The sequence below is a fragment of the Alligator mississippiensis genome, chromosome 7 (assembly GCF_030867095.1).
Source record: "Alligator mississippiensis isolate rAllMis1 chromosome 7, rAllMis1, whole genome shotgun sequence".
NCBI lineage: Eukaryota > Metazoa > Chordata > Crocodylia > Alligatoridae > Alligator > Alligator mississippiensis.
This window is the reverse complement of record NC_081830.1, coordinates 12,362,807-12,382,019: the sequence shown is the minus strand read 5'-3', so window position 1 is coordinate 12,382,019 and position 19,213 is coordinate 12,362,807. Positions and strand designations below refer to the sequence as shown.

General features: G+C 47.3%; 2 protein-coding genes across 2 annotated transcripts in view; both read right to left on the bottom strand.

The window, feature by feature from the left end:
* Positions 1 to 3,095: 3,095 nt before the first annotated feature.
* On the bottom strand, positions 3,096 to 7,960 carry SNRNP27 (small nuclear ribonucleoprotein U4/U6.U5 subunit 27). The gene is made up of 6 exons (XM_006272007.3): positions 7,846 to 7,960; positions 6,419 to 6,539; positions 5,728 to 5,840; positions 5,386 to 5,465; positions 4,674 to 4,738; positions 3,096 to 3,522 (listed from the first exon to the last, which is right to left on the bottom strand). The coding sequence occupies exons 1-6, from the start codon at positions 7,880 to 7,882 to the stop codon at positions 3,468 to 3,470; spliced, it is 471 nt and encodes a 156-aa protein (XP_006272069.1). The 5' UTR covers positions 7,883 to 7,960; the 3' UTR covers positions 3,096 to 3,467.
* Positions 7,961 to 9,456: 1,496 nt separating this feature from the next.
* Positions 9,457 to 19,213, bottom strand: part of ADD2 (adducin 2) — a 77,288-nt gene continuing 67,531 nt past the window's right edge. Inside the window, exon 15 of the mRNA XM_014609794.3 lies at positions 9,457 to 15,081. Coding sequence (XP_014465280.1) covers positions 14,765 to 15,081 — 317 coding nt within the window. The 3' untranslated portion in view covers positions 9,457 to 14,764. The remainder of the gene's footprint in view (positions 15,082 to 19,213) is intronic.

Genomic DNA, 19,213 nt, shown 5'->3' with positions numbered 1-19,213 from the left:
GCACGTACAATGCTAGGATAAGTGTTTGCCTCACTGGCAATCCTGTGTAAAAGAGCTACTGCCACATTGTTTGAGATCCACTTTGAAATACCCTGCAGAAAAAAGAATGCAATAAAGGTAAATGAAGCTATATGAAAACACCATTGAAAGTAGCATGCATTTGAAACAGCAGAGAAAAGCACATACCTGTACTATTTTCAAAAAGGGTAGGAGGAACCTGCAGCAGTGAAAGGCAGTCAGTCCTCTGCTCGTTGTTGTTGCTAAGAAGAGCTTAAGTCAGATTCAAGTGCTGCTTAAAGCAAGCAACTCTCCATAAGAAAGCCTACTATACATGTTTCTTATCCCCTTGTAAGTCTCCACTCCATTATTCAGATCTTCAAATTCAGTCTTTCCACTGCCTGCATTTCCTCCAGACTAGCTTTTTTGTTGTTTTTGATATTCCAAATACTTGCCCTCCCTAAAGACCAAGAAATTATTTTCTATTTTGATCCCGCTTGCCCTCATCCATTTTCACAGGCATTTTCTCCCACAGACCTTATCTGATTACCAACATTCACTCCATTTATTTCTCCCACTTCCCATCTTTAGAGCACCGATCCTATCCTACTTCTGTATGATGGCCAAGTGTATTTCAGAGGCTAATATAATTTGCCCTCCAGCCAGCAGCAAGCAGCCAACTCTATAGGCACTCACGACACGATGCTTTCATTAACTTGCCTATCCCAGGATACACAGTTAGGCAAAAACAAATAAATAGAGGCTTGACATCAACACACAGCAGTTGCTTTGCAAGGAAAATACATTAGAGAAAAGATCTCTAGGGATCTGTTAACCAGGCTACTTGTAGCATTGACTCCAAGCTGCAATGGAGGACATAGTGAGCTATTCTGCCCCATGGGAAAGAAATGCCACTGGTTTCCCTTCCTTCAGCTTTTCCATGGAAAATCCAGGGCTTGGATGCCTCTCAGCAGTTAGGGATGCAGGTGAAGCCACTATTATCGTTAGCTGCAGGAGACTCTGATGCTCAAAAACATTATTCCTAGAATGCCCCAATTAAAACAGTTCATATTAAACTACTGTCGCTCTGGATAGGCTGCTAGCATTCCTTAGTTTGCCCTTTAAGCTGTGGTGCAGGACACATTTTGGAGTATTGCAGAAAGTTTAAGTTAGTGCTAGGAAGCATTGCTTTCTTGCATTCATGCAGAGTCCTACATAGAGGATTATGCTCAGTAAGCTGCCATCTCTGCCCACAGGATAAAGCCAAGACATGCTGCTATGCAAGCAGAACCAGGCTCTTGTTTATGTGACAACTAGGCTTTAAGCAGCAAGGGCATTGAAGATAGTGAGAATTTTTTATGACCTCAAGCTGATTTAGGGAGGTTTTTGGCAAACAGAGAAGCCTTATCTAAAGCCAGCAGAGAAGAGGCCTTGACCAACTGGTCCTCGTGTATTACAGCTCTTACTCAGCACAAAAGTAAAGCACTGGAATCAAACAGCTGTCTTCTATCTTGAGGCTGCCTCACACAGAACACTGGTAATAATTAGTGCTTTATTTCCAAAACTTTTCAGTAGTTTTGGGGGTTTTTAGGGCTGGGTACTACAAAAGAATTTGAGTCTCCCCTAGATTTCAGGCATACTTTTGAAAGTACAAAGGTTTGGCCTACTCGCTTTCAGCTAGTAAAAAAGTTTCCACTGTCAGTGTTAGTCTTGTGGCTAACGCTACTGTTGTTTGACTATGTGGCATGTTTTAAGGTGCCCACGTTTATTTGTGTGGGTGGAATAAATCCCAAGCCACTCTTAGTCACCAAGGGCTGGACATGTGACTTTGATCTTGGACTCTTTCCTTCGCTGGGGAAAGGGAAAAGCCTCATGTTGTGTTTGTCAACAGTCACTGAAGACACAGGTAAAACTATAAGACACGAAGGCTGCAGTTTTGCAAGACTGTTACTAGGGCATTTATACCAAGCTTGATTTTTGAAAAAAGGCAGCAACTAATTTTATAAGGCAAGGAAGATTTGTACTTAAAGTCTTAGAGGTTTAAAAGAAATAGTCACTCTCAGCTCACCAGCAATTGCAATGCTTTGGATGAGAAGTGGGGTCCATATATCACTGTAAGAGGGAAGATGAAAGGTAGGAGCCAATTAAGGCACCATTAAGGTTTCTCAAAAAGGAGAAATACAGCTCACTCTACCCCAGAGAGCTAAGCACACGTGCTTAGAACTTGGCTCATGTCACTTTGTCCTGTAAGCATTAGCTGTGTGTTTGCTGCAAGGGCTTACGTAATCAGAAGTGGGAGGAGAGAGAGTCTACACAGCTGCCTATAGGAAAGAAGGTGCCCATCAGTTCATGTGGGCTATACCAGGAAAATTTTCAAATGGCTTTGAACCATGCAGTGAGTGCTGCCACCTACTGGAACGTGCAAGAAATGGTACAGAACAACCAAGGTATTTGTAAGATGCTTGAAAAACCCATAGCAAGAATAATCTAGATGCAGAGAAATTCATGAAAGGGTGAGGCCCTACCAAACTTACTTGTTTCCCAGCCAGGGCAGTGCATTCCATTTAAGCGGACTGAAAAAGGGCTACACACCTACCCAAACTCCATGTAAACAATGCTCATAAGAACAAGGGCAGCCTGTGCCAAGCTTAACGCTTCATTAAGCTCCCTACCTTGTTTCATAGCACTGTAGGCCTTTAAGGGCAGCCATGAAATTGATACTGCTTAGTCAGTTATGCACACACCCTGCATGCATCCAAGTGGAGTACACTGTAGTTAAAACCTTCTTTGTACTCCATGCTACCCTGAAGTTCACAAGAACATGGATTACATGGATTACTAAGTAGTAAAGAAAGGGTTAAATAGACAGGGTTGGAAGCAGCTGATCTCAAAGGATCAATGGTGCGTTCCAGCCTGTCCAATAAGAACATGCTCCCAAAACCCTTTTGTTAATCCCTTAAACCTTGTTTCTCTCCATAGTGACATGCCCCACTCCATTAGGCAAATGACTGCCCAGGCACATTCCTCCATACCTTCTCTGGCACTTTATTCCTGAGTGATGCTACTGCTATCATGTTAAAAAAAAATGGGGGGAGGGGAAATATATACACCGCTTTATTGTATACATCCAATATGGTTAAAAATAAAATAAAAACAAAAAAATCAAAGCAACAAAATGCACCACATGGAGGACACGAAAAATACAGCTCACAAGAAATCCTGGTAGGGAACAAAACAAGTGTGAGCGCTTTCAAAAGCGGCATTCCTACAAAACTGCATTTTTACCCTCTCTTCCTGCAAGGCAGATCAAGTGTCTCTGGACTTGTCATAAATAAGCTGATCTTGGTTTATGGAGGGAAGCTGAGGTCCTGTCTCTGGAAGCACAGCAGAGGCGCCGCAGTGAGACAATTAAATATTAGCCACCAATATTGTGGAGGTCGTTTTTCACAAGTAACCAACCAGTCTAGACATCAGGCAATAAAATCCAAAGGTCTGTTGAATCCACCCTTTCTGTTCATGTACTGCCTGCAATGGGTGGGTGGGGGGGTGGAGAAGGGAACAGAGAAATATCAACATTATTAGAAATGAAGTATCTGTCCCTACCATGAATGTTAAAAAAATCAATTTACAAGGCAGTTATAAAGATGCTGGGAGACATCTCTCAGGCTGGCTGTAATTGAACACTGCTACATACCCTAGCCAGCTTGTTAGTGATGTGTATGAAATAACTTGGGTAGTTTTAATTGACAAAATCTCCTGCAAAAGGTGCTAGTAAGCGCTAATCTTAGCTACAGAGGCTGATCTGAGCTCACTGTAACGGCTGATCACTGATGAGGCATACACAAGACATGTCTGCTGTAGTGGCAACCCCTCCAATGTAGATATGCAGCCCAAACATGCCTCTGCTGACAGTTTATAGCTCACTGTGCTTGCCCAAAAGGTATCTGGGCAACAACCCTTTTCTATTGGTTCAGCTGCATCTACACTAGGGTTTTTGCTGGTATAGGAGTGTCAAAAAGGCCACACCCCCCCTTAACTGACATTAGACTAGCAAACATTTCTAGCCAACGTCTGGTTGAAACACTGGCCCAGAAGCTTGAAGACCACTAGCAAGGCTGCATCTGTTCAAGGACTACAGTCCCTGAGCTATCAATTCAGTATGCTCTATAGGTTTTGAAGTTTAAAGACATGCTGGGGGGGAACAAAGGAAGGGAAAAAAAAAAAACCCTAACAAGTGATGCAGTCACTTCCAGTGACAAGCAGCAGAATACAGATGGGGAAGGGCTGGCACTCTGTCTTGGGTGCCATTGCTGCTCAGGTGGGCAGGACAAGAATTTTAGTTGCATCTAAACAGAATGTCTGTGCACCCTAACTCTTTGTTTCTTACTGCTTTTTGCCATCAGCACAGTATTTAAGAGGGACGCCATAAGTATGAAACTGGTATCTGTCCTGGCTCTATAGCACATCCTTAGAAGCAAGACCATCAAGCAACTCCAATATCAATGACAGCTGCTCAGGAAATAGACCCAGAAAGCTATTCTTCCAGCCACGAGTAAACGCCTTCTCTAAGTTCATCTCCTTCCCACGAGAATCTAGTTCTCTCTCAATAGATGAGCATAACCAATATTCTTGTGTCCTAATCTGGTCTATTGGGTCTGAGTGGCAAAGCCACACACCTGTACTTTCTCTTCTGCGACACGTTGATGGCATAGGCATTTGCAGAACCATCCACTTTCTTTCCCTGAAAGACATAACAGGAAAAAAATAAGGTCCAAACCTCAGAATGCTGTACAGAGAACTGGTAAGAAGCTGAATAGCACTGACAGAGGTGGTTAAATGAAACCAAGACAGCTAACCCAACAGAACCCTATCATTAGCAAAGCCAAGGAATTTACCAAACCCAAGGCAGGTTAGTTTTCAGAAAGCAGATTAACAGAACTAACAAAGCAAACCATTTTTAGAGACAATTGGCTGCAGGACCAATTGCTTTCTTAGCATTATACACCGAAGTATCTGTCCAAAGCTGATCCATAGCAAAAGGCATCATCCTCTGAGAGACCTTCCCAACACACTGGTGACAAGGCTCAACACCTCACTTGTCCCGAGAGATAAAATGGGATTACAACACAAGCAGGTGAAGCTGCTAGCCACGACTTGTATGCAGATGTTCAATACTAATTACATATACAATCAGTACTGGCTCTATCGATGTTGTTCCGTGGGCAACGCTTCTGATGCAAGGTTTCAAAACATGCGGATGCATTATTTCTTAACTGTCCAGAGACAGACATGCAATAGAGACTGATTATGCCCTAGAATGAAGAGCAAATGTATTCAAGAAAATGGCAGGAACTTCAACTTCCAAGTGCTATGGAACACACCACTCACTTTTGTTGTGTCAAAAGTTGCAAATCCCATTAACTTCATCATCTCAATTTCTTCCTCTGTCTTCCCTTCCAGATCTTCTTCTAAAAAGACAGTAAAAGGCAATATGGAATTTGTAATACAACAATAAGAAAGTTTCCTGGCCCCAGGGTTGGGGTGCACAGATAGATAGGACAGAAGCATGTGAGAAAGATTTCAGCAGCACCTGATTTTAGTAATCTTGACTCAAACAATTTCCATGGCAACCACTGCACTTCTTAACTGAATTAACGAAGCCCAACAAGCTCTCTAAACACTGAGGTAAGATGCACAACGGCTCAAGAGGTCAGGATAACATTTTCGCACCAGTAATTTGCCGCTCCTTGGTTTTAGTGTCTTTGACTTCTTTCTTTTCTTCCTCTCGCCTTTCCTTCGGCCGGCTTGGGGAAGAGGAGCTGGATCGGTGCCGTCTTGGAGATCTAGAATTCCACACAAGGACAGGTTTCAGTGGAACAGCAACAGAGGGAAACACTGCAGCGGTCAATATTGCGATGAGTGCTAAAAATCGAATCCAGAGACCTCTGTTGTAATCCTATCTGCCACACCAAGTAAAACCCGACACTGTTACACGGTGTTACAAGTATCCTCTGGTTTCCTTGCACACTGCAATTCTGTCTGAATTTACATGCTGACTTTGCAAGAGCTCTGCAGCCAGGACCATCCTTCTGTCCCTCATGTACAGTGATAAGCAACGCAGAGCCCGACACCATGACTGAGTAACTTAGGCACTGCTGCAATAACAAATACAAAGGGGCATAACTTTTCCCAGTTAACCCTCGTTAAGTAAGTGAAGACACCGGATGACCGCTATAAAGGCTTCCTTAGTTTCCCCATCTCCTGCTCAGATCGAAAGGCAAAATGGTCTCTCAGCTGGGTAGCTGGTAACTCACTACCCTGCCAATTTCATGGCAACAGTGATATCGAATAGAGGAGAAAGGAGCTGCCAGCCAGACACCTTCTTCATTAACCTCGGAGGACAACAGCGCTTTGCCCTCACCTGGATCGTCTCCTGTGCGGCGAACGGGAACGACTCCTCCTCCTGTCCCTATCCCGGGACCGCGACCGCTCCCTTCGCCTCCTTTCCCTCTCCCGGGAAGTGGAACGAGAACGCCTACGGTCTGAGGCAAGCCAGGATTGGGAGGAAGAGAAAAAGAGAGGGTTGGCAAATCCTGGTCATCTTGAACTCACTGCTTTATTACAGCTGTAGGAAACCTCTTGGCTTGGAACAGAAGACCAGGTTTATTTAGTATTTAAAATGCTGGGGATCTCTCCCCACATACAGGACTTGCTCAGGGGTAGGAAAGGCTGATCCTACGGCGCAAACAAGACCAGAGGGAAGATGCACAACGCTCTGGGCAAACAGGGCCCAGCCCAACCCAGCATCACCAGTTCCTGCAGAAGCTCCTGCTGAGATTCTGGCTGCACGACCCCCCACAACTTCTGTTTATACCCTCCCCATCTGCAGCCCCACCAAGTCCCAGGACCTCCTCGTGAACCTCCTCCTGGCCCAAGCCAAACTGGGCTGGAAGGAGACTCTGGCCAGGGGGAATCACTGGGGGCTGTGGGAACATTTTCCTGTGTCTCACCCATCCACGTGTCCAGGCCAAGTATCTCCAGGCTCCTTAGACTCGTTTGAGGGCCAATGGGTGCTGTCAGGTATGGCCTGCTCAGTGCTCCCCCTTGACGCACTCATTATGAAATCTACAATCTTGACTCCTTTCCCTGTTTTCAAGTGTCTCAAGGAATCAATTGCTATATCCTCAGTGGTCTCTTTCTTAAGGAAAGCTTAAGAGTTTTATTTAGCGGGCCCAGGTCCATGCTTCGCCAACGGCGTAACCAACAGGTCCGACCGGAAAGGAGGCTCTGGCCAGGGGGACGCATGGGGACTGCAGGGCTGCTTTCCCGTCCTTCATCCATTCCCGCCTCTGGGCAGAGATTCACTGTGCAGCACCCACCGGCTCCCTGGACTCGTTTGAGAGACAACAGGCACTGCCTGGCGCGCTCTGCTCTGTGTCCCTGCCTGGTTCCTCCCCCCAGCACTGCTCACGTGCACTCACGGCCCCCCAGATCAAGGTAGGCTTGCAGCTCTGCTTGGCAGGCACTCCCCATGCACACCCCATAGTTGCCGCCGTCTCAAGGCCCCGGCTGCTGCTCGGGACAGCAGGGACCCACCGTCCTCCAGGCCGAGACCCGAGGGGCGGCTCCCCCACCCCTACCCAGGCTCATACCTAGGGCTGGCTTCTTGGCGACCACCCCCAGCCCCCCCTGTTGCGGGGGAGGGGCCTATCCCCATGCAAGGGTGGGGGAGGGGCTGCCACTACCCCCTTCCCTGTCTCCGGGCAGGGATCCAGCCCCCTCCCCAAGGCGTGCGCGGCACAGACCTGCCCCACCTCCCACCTCCACCCTCCGCGGGGAGGCGCTCACCCCTGCGCGGCGGCGAGCGGGACCGGCTGCGGCCCATCCTTGCAGCCCGGGCGCACTTCCCGGATCGCGGGCCCACGCCGGAGCCCCGCGGGAAGGTACTTCCGGAGCCAGGTCCGTCACTTCCGCTCCGGTGGGGAAGGCGAGCCCCTCACCCGCCCATGCGCACTTGGGTTCCGGGGAGGCGGGGCGGGGCTCGGCTCGCGACTGCAGCCAGCACCTCCGTGGAAACACGCTTTGCCAACGGCTCGGCCCGGGGGGCGCGTGCCGCAGATGCCAGCGCCCAGCAGCAGTTGCCTCCACTTAGATGCCCAGGTCATGGCCTCAGCTCGGGCAGCTTCTCAGCAGAGGCGACCCAGGTCTTCCCTGTGGCGAGCTGCACCGCCCCAGCCCTCAGGGGCTGCCCAATGCTGGTTGGTGCCTGCCAGGGACACCGGGCACAGAGCGTAGCGCCGCATCTCATGCCATGCAGCCACCACCCCTCCGCCCACTGCAACTGGCAGGCTGTGTCCTTTCCCTCTGGGCAATCCTCCCCTCACCCCGGCTTCTCCCTGCTTGCGTCTACACGAGACACCCTGCAGGGCAGGATGGCTTTAGCACTATGGATTCCCATGTGAAAGCTCTGGGGTTATCCTGAGTGGGGTTTGCGCACCTAACAGTGCTAACACCCTTGAAAGGATCTTGAGAAACCCTTTTGAATCGGTGCCTTAAGACTTGTGGTTGGGTTTGCTCTGGATACACACTTGGGATCTCAGGAGGTTTCTTCTAAGGGACAGAAACTGTATTGGCATCCTTGGATCAAGCTTTTCTTTTTCTCCCTGCTCTTTGTAGCGTGTCCTGCACCCCCGTCACCCTCCGGTCCTCAGGCAGCTGGGCTATAAGAAATACACTGCATTTCTGGACACTTTAGTGTAATACTGTTGTAAATTAGAAGCACTTCTATAGCCACATGAGCTGAATCTGGGCCTTTCCCTTGCATGTCTGGGCTTCTGCTTTCACCATCTCCTCAGGCTTCTTGATTTTTGACTGGGATCCAGCCTCCTGCCCTTTCTCTGGAGCGCTTGCAGCCTTTCCGGCACCTGATATGTCCTGTATGCTGCTTTCTAAGCAAAACCAAGCCCTTCAGCCTGCCTCCCAGCCATGCACGGAGCATCTGCAGCCCTCTACATGGTCATGATGTTGGGAGCTTTACTTCGTGCAAGATCCTGGGTGCCCCTGGGCAAGGAAGAGCCAGGGCCTGGAATCCTCAAGCCAGGATGGAGCTGAGCCAGCTGCTCAGAGCAACCACCACGTTTGCAAATCTAAGTGGAGCCTCCAGCCCTTGGCAAGCCTGCATGGGACCACAGAGCCCCGAGGAGCTGGGAAGCCCCAGCCCATGTCAGATCCCCTGCGGGGCTGCTTCGGCATCACTCTGAATTGGTGCAAGGGCGGGAAGCTGAGGGGTCCCAGGGAGACTTGGAGCAGACAGGAGCTGTTCGGTTGCTCCTCCATGCAATGAGTTGGGCAGGTCTCGGACTCAGCAGAGGGGCAGAGAGGGAGCCACTAAGCAGGCAGCACCTCCTCACCCCCCTATCCCAGCCTCCCTGGAAAGAAAACGCAGTGCCAAGCGGGCCGGAGTGTTACCGTGAAAGTTTATTCTGTTTGCTGCTGTTCTCAAAAGGGGGATAGCAAGGGGACAACAAGCCTCTGGTCCTGACCCTGGGGGCAGCTCACTTGTCCCCCAGAGAGAGCTTGGCCCCAGGGTTGCTTCGATACAGGAATATCCACTCAGCCACGAAGAGCGTAATACAGTTGTCTGGATGCAGGGACATGCAATCCTAGCAGGACTCCCACCCCGCGGGGCCAAAAGTCTCCCAGGTCCCGCTGCGAGGGTCTGCGTGAAGCCAGTGGGATGGGCACCCAAAGGTTACAAGCCAAAACCGATACAGAGTAAAAAGAAAAGAAAAAATAACTGGAAAACGGCAATGGAAACCCAAAATCTGGATGTCCCCAAGTGTGGAGAAAAGAGTAGACCCACAGCAAAAAAATAGAGGCTTTCAAGTAGTAATGCACAGATACAAGTTACCAGAGCCTAGGTAGCAAGAAAGTTATTTACACCAGAACCCAACGGTAAACTTCACAATATTAGCAAAAGGCCAAACACGGGGGCATATTTACAGACGGAGACATGATAGAGCACTTTCAAGCAACGATTGTCAGACACAGACATTTCACTTTAACAGCCCAACTGCTATATAGAACATTGTACCATACTTAGTTTGGTTATCGTTTGTACACTGGGCAGGCTCCCCTGGGCTCCTCCACATGAGAGTGAATTGTTGCCCTCAGCCCATCTGCTGTGACAGGCAAAGCATAAAGAGCTGCATTTTCAAACCAGAAGGATGGAGGCAGGCTCACCCATCAATCAGAAAGGGAAATCTGATGCCATTTGGGATATCCACTGCTATAAGCTGTCACCTGTTTCCATTGCGGTAGCCACCCTGCTGCTGCCATTTTTCTCATTCCACCATTCCCCCTGCAATGATTTCTTTGCAGAGCTGCTCTTACCTAGGACTTGCATGGTTGTGTGTGGGGGAGCACTGATTTCCTGTGACATCTGTTTCCAGAGCACAGCTGGTGTCTAGATCAGTAATTCCCAAGCTAAGGATCACAACCCCAACTGGGGTCATGGTACATACAAGTGGGGTCACAAGCCCCATAGAAGTGCAGTTGGGAAGATAAGAGGTTGCATGCTGACTGGGAGTGTTGTCATAAACCTAGGAGCGGGGTTATAGGCCCCAAAAGTTCAGAAAACGCTTGCCTGGATTTTATCTCCGAATCAAGCTGATCACAAGATGTGCCAATGCATGTACCATCTTGCAACTACAATCCCAGGTGACACACATTTATTTTCCTGTTGTATTTGGCATTTAACATGTGCAAGGCCAATGCCATGATACTTTATAGAGACTAAGGTAAATAGAGTGGCCTTCTGGACCAAAACCTATTGGGAGTGACATGTCTCAAGGCATCAGCAAACTTAGCTGCCTACCACAGATGGGACCAAGCCTCTTGTGAGTGAATGCATATCTCAGCAAATACAGTGGTCTTCACCCTGCCCTCTGCTGAGATCCAGTTCCTGCTGTGAATCACTGACTTCAGTGGGTGCTGGATTCACACCTTCCTTTGGTTTGAATAACTCCATAAGCTTCAACAGCATCACACAACACTGGTAAGGGGAGAATCTGGTAAGACAGTGATGGATATGTTTTGCGCCTGCTTATTCCAGTGCTGAATTGGGCCCAGGGTTTTTATTAAAAAATAATAATAAATCTAGCAAACAAATTTGAACAGGAAGCTTTGGGACTACTTTAAAATACTGGCTTAAGACAAGACAAAGGAGGGGCCTATTTGGGATGGTTCATGGTGCAGGCCTCTGGCTGTGAATGTGAGAGTGAGAACAAAATCCTTGGAGTCCAAGGAGCAGAGTATACTAAACTATGTGGGGTGAAAAGTCCTCTGCAACTGTTACAGCACGTTTCTGGGTGGCTGCTCAAATCACCGAATAACCGTGGGTGTGACCTTGCAAATAAGAACTTCAGACTAAGGGAGAACTTAAACAAGCTCTCCCCACCGCAAAACAGCAGCCCTCCATGCCCTGCCAGGTAGCATCCTGAGCCTGGCTGCCTGTCAGTGTAAGGCCCCTGATAGCCCTAGATATTGCAACTGCATACCCAGGCCATGTACCATGGGGATGCAGCCACCACCAGGCTGCTCCTTCTTTGCTTATGCAGGTAGGCAGGGAGTGAGTGAAGCAGGCAGCATAGCTGAATCAGCGTGCAGAGAGAAACAAGCTGCCTGAACAGTAGGACAGATGTCTTCTTTCCCCACTCCACAGAGGAAGCAGAGATTCAGGTGGGACTCAGATAGGTCTGGGGGCACAGCAGCACCATGCTGCTCCTGACTCAGGAACCGCCTTCTCTAAGACTCAGAAGAGGTTGCGATGACAAAATGAGACCCAAAGCAATGCTGTCATTGCTTCACACTGAGATCTGCACTCCCGCCTTTCAGGGAACAAATAACCATAGATCAGTTCTGTAATTGCAGTGATAATTAGGGGTATATTTCAAGATAATTACATGGTTATTTATGCCTGGCAGATTACATGGTGCAAGTGTTATTGCGAGCAGATGTAAACTTATAAATGAAAAACCAGTAAGCGAATAGCATGTAATTGCAGGGGGTCATTGTTCCCTATTAACTTGAGTGCATCTTTTCAGAACAGTGAAACTAAAAGGCAGCAGAAGCTCTGGCCCTTCCTCACTGACGTGGGTCTTTTTATGTCCTAAGGGAAGTGGTGCGTTAGGCTTCTTCATGTTTGTGCCTGGAAATGAAACCTTCTCTGTGCCTCATCATAAGGCTCATTCTGAACAGTTTTGAGCACCCACAGCTCCCACTGTCACCAACATCTATTCTGCTCTTCAATGCTGATGCCACAGCAAGTTCCAAAAGCCTTGAAAGTCAATGGAAAGATAGCAGAATCACAGTTTCCATAGGTGTAGTGGGTGTTCAGAGGCTAACATGAATGTACAATGAGCCATTGGTTAGGAAGACACATGTCTGTTCAATACTTAATATTTAGCAACACAATTTCAGTTCCAGCTTAAGGTCAAGTCCAAGGGCTATTATCTGAGTTTGTCTTGAGGTATAAAAGAAGGGTTCAGATCCAGGCTTCACTGGCACTCTACGATGTTCAGATCTGGGAATTTGGGTAAGGCCTCTTTCATGCTATTTTAGCAGAAGCTTGTAAAACATTTGTGGGGCACAGGAAAACTCCCTGTGGCTTTCAAAGCAGCCTACGTGCAACTCAGGTTTAGTCATTCAGGCCTTTCTGCTTTTCCATGCAAACTTATCCATAACCAGTGCTGAACATACAATCATGATGTTTCATAGGAACGTAACCGTAACAGATCAATGATCCATGAGGATGAGGAGTCCAACTCCAAGAGGGGACAATGTCAGATATTTGAGAGGAAGGAATAAATACCCTTTCATTGTACCTTCAGTTCTTTCCCCTGGGAGCTCCAAGAAGAGTTTCTCCCTGATCTCATTTGGTGACCAGCTTTATAATGCTCATATAACTTAACAATAATATCTATAACCAAGGTTGCTTTGAAAGGTGGACTACTGTACCCCAGTTTTGCCTTCCTGTATAGGCCAAATTCCCATTCATTTCAATGGTAGTTCAATGTACAAGGGCTGAAAATCAGACCTTTAATTGGCATTGACATTAAAGCCAACATCCAGCATGGCATTTCAGTGTAGAACCAAAATGCACAAGTGAAAGGAGTGGTGGCGTATATTGATTTTGTGTTATTTTATAGCTAAGGTAAAAGCATATCTAGCACATTTGAACCTGCAAGCTGGATTTTGGCTTTGGCTGTTTTATATCATAAGAACCTTGTTATTGAACACAGTGTCCTACAGCTTAGTAAACTGAAGTAGTTGCCTTGTGGGGGGGTAAGTTAAAGATGCCTTCTCCATCCTCTGTGCTGAATTCAGGAAGTTGAAGGGTGCTTGGATGTGGGAAGTGGGGCGTCACTCATCTCTAGTTAGGGGCAGATCTTTTGTTCTGTGTTGGTACAGCACCTAGCGCATTGGGCATTGCCATTCTCGCACGCATCCTTTGCGCACCAGGTTGGAATGGCACAGGCTAAACCAGCGAATGTAATGAAAAGCACTAACAGGTCTCCATGTCACAGCCCCATCCAAGTGTGACAAGGTTGTTATTAATTAGCACTGCAGCGAGGAAGAGCAAAGTCACATTTTCTACAGGCTTCGCCTTTTGTGGTGCTTTTCGGTTCTGCAGCAGCTATCACAGGAGGGGGACTGGCAGCGTGAGTTTATGCCAAACTGACAAAGTAGCACTTAGTGACTGTAGTTTCCTTGGTTTTAAACAGAACAGATGGTTTCTCAAGGCTTTCTCCCTCTCCGTTTCCACCATGGTCTTTATGGCAGGACACAAGAGCTTGCTTGATGTTGTTGGGCAGGGACCTGCATATTCCCCAGAACACAATACTCCTTTTCAAGTGGCCTAATTTCCTATTTCATTCCATGCTGCAGCAAACAAAGCCTAAGATATCTTGTCACCACTCCACGCAGAAAAAAACTTTGAAAATGGCTTGTTGGCTTCATTGGAAGATTGCCGCCCAGGAAGCAAAAGATCATGGGCTCATCCCCTGCCCTTTGCTTCTTTGGAGATCAATCCTGCCCACTTCTGATTTGGATAAAATTGTACTGTCACCCTTTGAGTTACACAACCAATTGCAGCCACATGACTAGCTGGGACTGCTTGGAAGGCTTGGAAAAAAACTGGTCAATCAATCCAGTGCATCCTGGCTGTGCCATCATGTGTCATGAGGTGTGTTCTCAACTCTGCACACAAAACTGTTTCTAAAGGTGGCCACCTGTGCTGTGAAGAAAGCAGCGTGTGGGAAGACCTCAGCCCACACAAGCTGAAATGACTTGGATTATAAGTGCTGTGACAAGGTGGAACTGGGGGGAAGGAAAAAAGAGAGTAGATTTATCACTTGAGAAATAATTTGTGACTAGCTCATCAAGCAGAAAAATCAGGTCCACAGTCATTTTTAAGCTTGGTTACTTCCTCAAAAAGCGGTCAACAGCAGGTTAACGGGGAACGGTACATCTTGCGCCATGAGCACCCAGAAAATTCGCCACATATCCTCCAAAGCGTAGGTTTTGTCTCCATGTGCATTACACAAGAGTCTTTCCGAGTCTCTCAGCGCCTGGTTCTACCTCAGCACAAACCATCCGAAGTGAGGCAGTTGTTAGCTGTGGTTAGGAGCTCCCTCTACTGCTCCGGTGACCTTGGTGGGTAGGGGAGTAGGTGGGAAGGAGCAGGAGGAAGGGGCCTGGAGAGGAATCAAGATTCGGCCTTCTCCTTCTTTTTGCTCTTTTTCAGGAAGGAGGGGGTCCGGAATTTCTTCTTCTTCTTGGAGGGAGATTTGGATGGCGAGCCTTCTGGGGACACAGGGCCACTGGTGATCGACTCTGTTTTGTCCTTAGGGGCGTCTGTGTCAGCATCTGCATTAGTGGTCATCTGGCTTATTCCTTTGCTTAGGATTTCTTCTGCAGTTTGGTCATCATCTTTTCCGTTCACCACCACCGCATCCTGCTGTTCCTTCTGGACAACAGCGGTGGTATCATCGGGTGGCTGGCTGGAGTCGGCCTTTTTCTCGCCTTCACACAAAGGAAAAAGAAAGACACGAGGCGTGAGGATTTATGGAGGCAGAGTCACAGCTTGCATTAGTTGGGCTGCTGCTACAGGGCCACTGTTTGCCTTAGGGGGGCAAAATATGTAGGAAGTGGTCTTAGAGGCTGCAAGCAGGTTAGAAGCAGACATTTTCTGCCCTGCCCTCTGCATTTATTAAACCACCAACCCACCAGTGAGGACAGTCCAGGTTGATACTGGTTTGAATGGAGGCAGAATTTGGCTTAGGGCATAAAGGAGCATCATAAAACCTGATTTCCCCTTCACTTACACCAGAGCAATTCCCCTGGGCCTCGTTACTCCATGCTTCATGACATGTGCATTTTTACATCTGTGCAAAACAAGTGTGACATGAGTGTGCACAGGTGTAAAAAGGTGCCAAGATGGAGAATTAGGTCCATTGTTTTCCAGTGAACTATGGCTGGCATCAGCAAGGAAGAGCAAAGCAGCTCATGAAGTTCACAGTCTGGATCTTATCCTCCTTCCAATAAGCCCTGTGGGGCTTTATTTTGACAACTGGGTCTTGCTAGTGGCTTGCCTGTACTAAGGTTTCTCTCCTGATATAGCTGGGCTGGTAGATCTCCCCAGTGGAGTGGCAATGCGGGCCAATAGGTGTTTTCCTACCAGCACAGCTCCACTCTCTTCCCAAATGACAGAGCTAAGCTGATCAAAATGTCCTCGCTCAGCCTGGCTGCATCTGTACCAGCTACGGGGTGCAATGGCTATGGGGGGGGTGAGCTTTGCACATCCTCCAGGAAATGTCCCTAGGCTGGCAAATGCTGTAGTGTAGACCTTGCTTAGCTCTTGTTCTGAAAGTGGAACTAGGGCCCTGATGGCTTGGGACAATGTCCCTGGGAAGGACACTCTCACCCACCCACATGCCTGAAATGATTCCTTTTCTCCTAGAGTGGAGAGAAAAAAGCTTGTGTGTCAGGGTCCCTCAGTGGTTTCATTTCCTTTATCAAATCTCAGTCGAGCTGGAAGACTCTATCTGTAGACAAGAACAATAATCTCACAACACCTACCAGGCTAAGGCTGCAAATTCCACCGCTGGAATCCAGGGGAGGAGAGCTTATTGCTAACCTAACGCAGTATCTACTGGATGCAGATTAACTAAGGACCCTGAAAGCACTCTGGCCTGTTTATTAAAGGTTCTGTGGCAGGTGAACATAGGCATGTGGATTTCCTATTTTCTTTCACACCCAGTCTTTCCTTCCAATATCACAGATACAAGAAGAGTGACTTCCAAAGGGCTCCTACCAAAACAAACATTAGCAACCTTGATTCCCTTCAGGCACTAAGTGTGAGCAAAAGTCTCTCGGGAAAATATAGTTAAACAATAGCCAGCTTGTCTCTTTTTCTCCTCCTCTTCTCTCTAGTTTGTATTTTTCTCCTTGGATTTGTTTATCACATTTACCAAAACCTTTACCATTCACGCACAATGATTCTATAGCGCCTTTACCCTCTCTGGTTTTGCCAGAGGCTAAACCCCACAAATCAGATTTATCAATACAGTATCTTACTCTGGGTCAGTAAAACATTTCATACCATCTGAACTTGCAGCTTGACCCATCATTGCTTTTTTTCCAGCCTGATACTGAACTTCTCTCACACAGAAGAGTTGTCCTGACTCTAACGGGACTGTCCTTAGGAGCAAGTGCTGCTCTGTGGGAGGACAGGTTGCAGAATCTGATCCCCAGGAGAAAATACAGTGTAAAAGATATTATTGCCATTTCACCTACCTAAACAGGAGATGCTCAGAGCTATGAAGAAGCCAAACCACTGACTTAGACTCTCAGGTTATTGTTTAAAAACCACCAGAGCCACCAGTGGCTGATTAGATTGGGCCTTGCTCTATTTGCATGTAGCATTTAGTTCACTTTGGTATTACAGTACTGGGACCTGTTACCACTCCTGACCATTTGGGGATGAAGCTATCTCTACAGATTTAGCATTTTAAAGAACACTCCATACTGAAGACTTCCACCTGCAGTTTGGAATGCGTACATTGGAAAACACAATTAAGAGGGGTTACAAAACTATGCCTGTCAAAGCAGCAGCACCCACTGCATGCACATTACACCTTGGTTTGCAAAGAACGCTAAGGAAACATGACCTGAAACCTCAGTGAGTTGACATCAGCTTTACTGATTTCAATAGAGCTACAATCATTTATTTCAGCCAAGACTCTGGTCCTAAAGTTTAGGATGTGAGCAGTTTCTAGTTCACTCTCCCCTCTTTTGATTTCCCATTTCTGACTCTGCAGGATGGTGTTGTATGGATAATGGAAAGCAATGGGAAAAGACAGAGGAGGTGCAAAAAAAAAGCTGCTGATGGCAAGTCTGAGCAGCTTAGCTGGCTAGTTTTGATGCTGGCCATTCGAGCTCATAAAATACTTCAAATGGTGGCTGTTGGTGTTTGGAAAGTGTGGCAGGGAGACAAGGCAAAGGTCAGCTCTCAGATCAGCCCAGTACACATCAGCTCCCAACAGTCTATTCCCCCACCAGCCACAGCTCCCCCTCTGAGCATGGTAGAAGTTCGATGACTAGGGAGCAAAGAAAACTGTCAAGAACTCCTGGATAGATCCAGGAGCACAATTTTGCCTGCGGGTAGGAAATTACTTCGACGAAGACCTGAAGCTACAGCTCACTCCTGTTTACAGCATTCAGAACTAGTACAGGATGGAAGCAAAAAAAAAAAAAGAGAGAAATAAGAGGTAAAAATGAGGCAGAAAAAAATGAGAGAGAGAGAGAGAATCCCCAAAATCTCAAGCAGGAAATATTGGAACAACCCTCCCAAAACAGTCCATAAAAAAAATCAGGAGAGAAATGTTAGGAAAAAATGTCCACCTGAACTTGTTGATAGGTATCAGCACTTTAGCAAAGATCTAAATCCCAAGTCTGGATGGTCAAATCAGTATGCAGGCAGTGTAGCTGTGATCTTCCAAGTACTAGTGTTTACACTAGATGCTACAACAATCGTTCCTCTAGAAACACAATAGATATGAGCCTAAGGTCTGAATGTCTAAACAGAAAATGTGCGGGCTCTAGTAAGCTGCCCACATTTGAAGACTGGGCCCTATTGATTTCCAGTTAAAAACTGGCCACACCGAGCAAATGGGAACCTGGAATAACTGATCACAACACTGCTGTTCCATGGAGTTGCTTCCCAGCTGTTTTCCCCAGTCACGCTCTTTCCTGTGAGAAGTACCCCGCCTCCCACAAGGTGATGGTATGCGAGTGTAGAAAACAGCCTCTCTATACTTACTACAGTGACAAGTATTCAGAATCAGAGGTAAGTCCTTTGATGAAAGCAACACATGGAGGAAAGAGAAAGGAAGAGATTGTGGAGACAGACAAACACCAACACAGTGAGACACATGCGACACAGTGAGAACACCAAGAACTACACCGCTTTATGGGCTGCTGCTGCCCATGGTTGTTTTGTTGCGGGGTTGGGTTTTTTTGCCTACAACACCGTCAGATGCATTCATTGTTTCCAGTGCTCTCGGGCGTGCAGTCTTACAAGCATGCTGATAACAAACACTGACAGCTCTACCCCCAGGATGGCACAGACATTCACAAAGGTGACTTGATTTGATTTGTGCTATCCAGAGCCATCTGCTTGGTGGCCAGCGTGGAGGGAATTTGGTGGTTTCTGTCCCTTTCCCAGGGAGGGGGGAACATCACCAAGTTCACTGAGCACTAAATGTCCTCCTCACTGTCCAACACATCTCAGTGGCCAGGGAAATTACATAGGTCCATGGAGACTGAGTTGTCAGGTCAAGGTGGAGGCACCCAGGTAAGATGACTTAAGAAAGCTTGTACTGCCTCTGCTTAGGCTGATTGACTTACATGAATGCAGAAATCTGGCTTGGAGAGCTACTTGAAATCTTCACCATCACAAGAATGCAAAGGTCTCATTTTTAGAGGGCTACCGTTTTGAGAAGGATGGTATATGGAGACCATTTGGATCGAGACCACCTTAGATTCCACCCAGTCTCTTTCTGCATCAGTTCCCCCCTTTCAAATGAGAGCAACACCTCCTCTTGAGTGATTTGTCAGGACCAAGGCGGCTCAGAATTTACAGCGATAATAAGCC

Coding starts and splice junctions, on each gene's coding strand:
- SNRNP27 (XM_006272007.3), bottom strand. CDS start 7,882: ATGGGCCGCAGCCGGTCCCGCTCGCCGCCGCGCAGGG. Junction 6,540..7,845: donor CCGCTCGCCGCCGCGCAGGG/GTGAGCGCCTCC, acceptor GGCTTGCCTCAG/ACCGTAGGCGTTCTCGTTCC. Junction 5,841..6,418: donor CCGCACAGGAGACGATCCAG/GTGAGGGCAAAG, acceptor GTGGAATTCTAG/ATCTCCAAGACGGCACCGAT.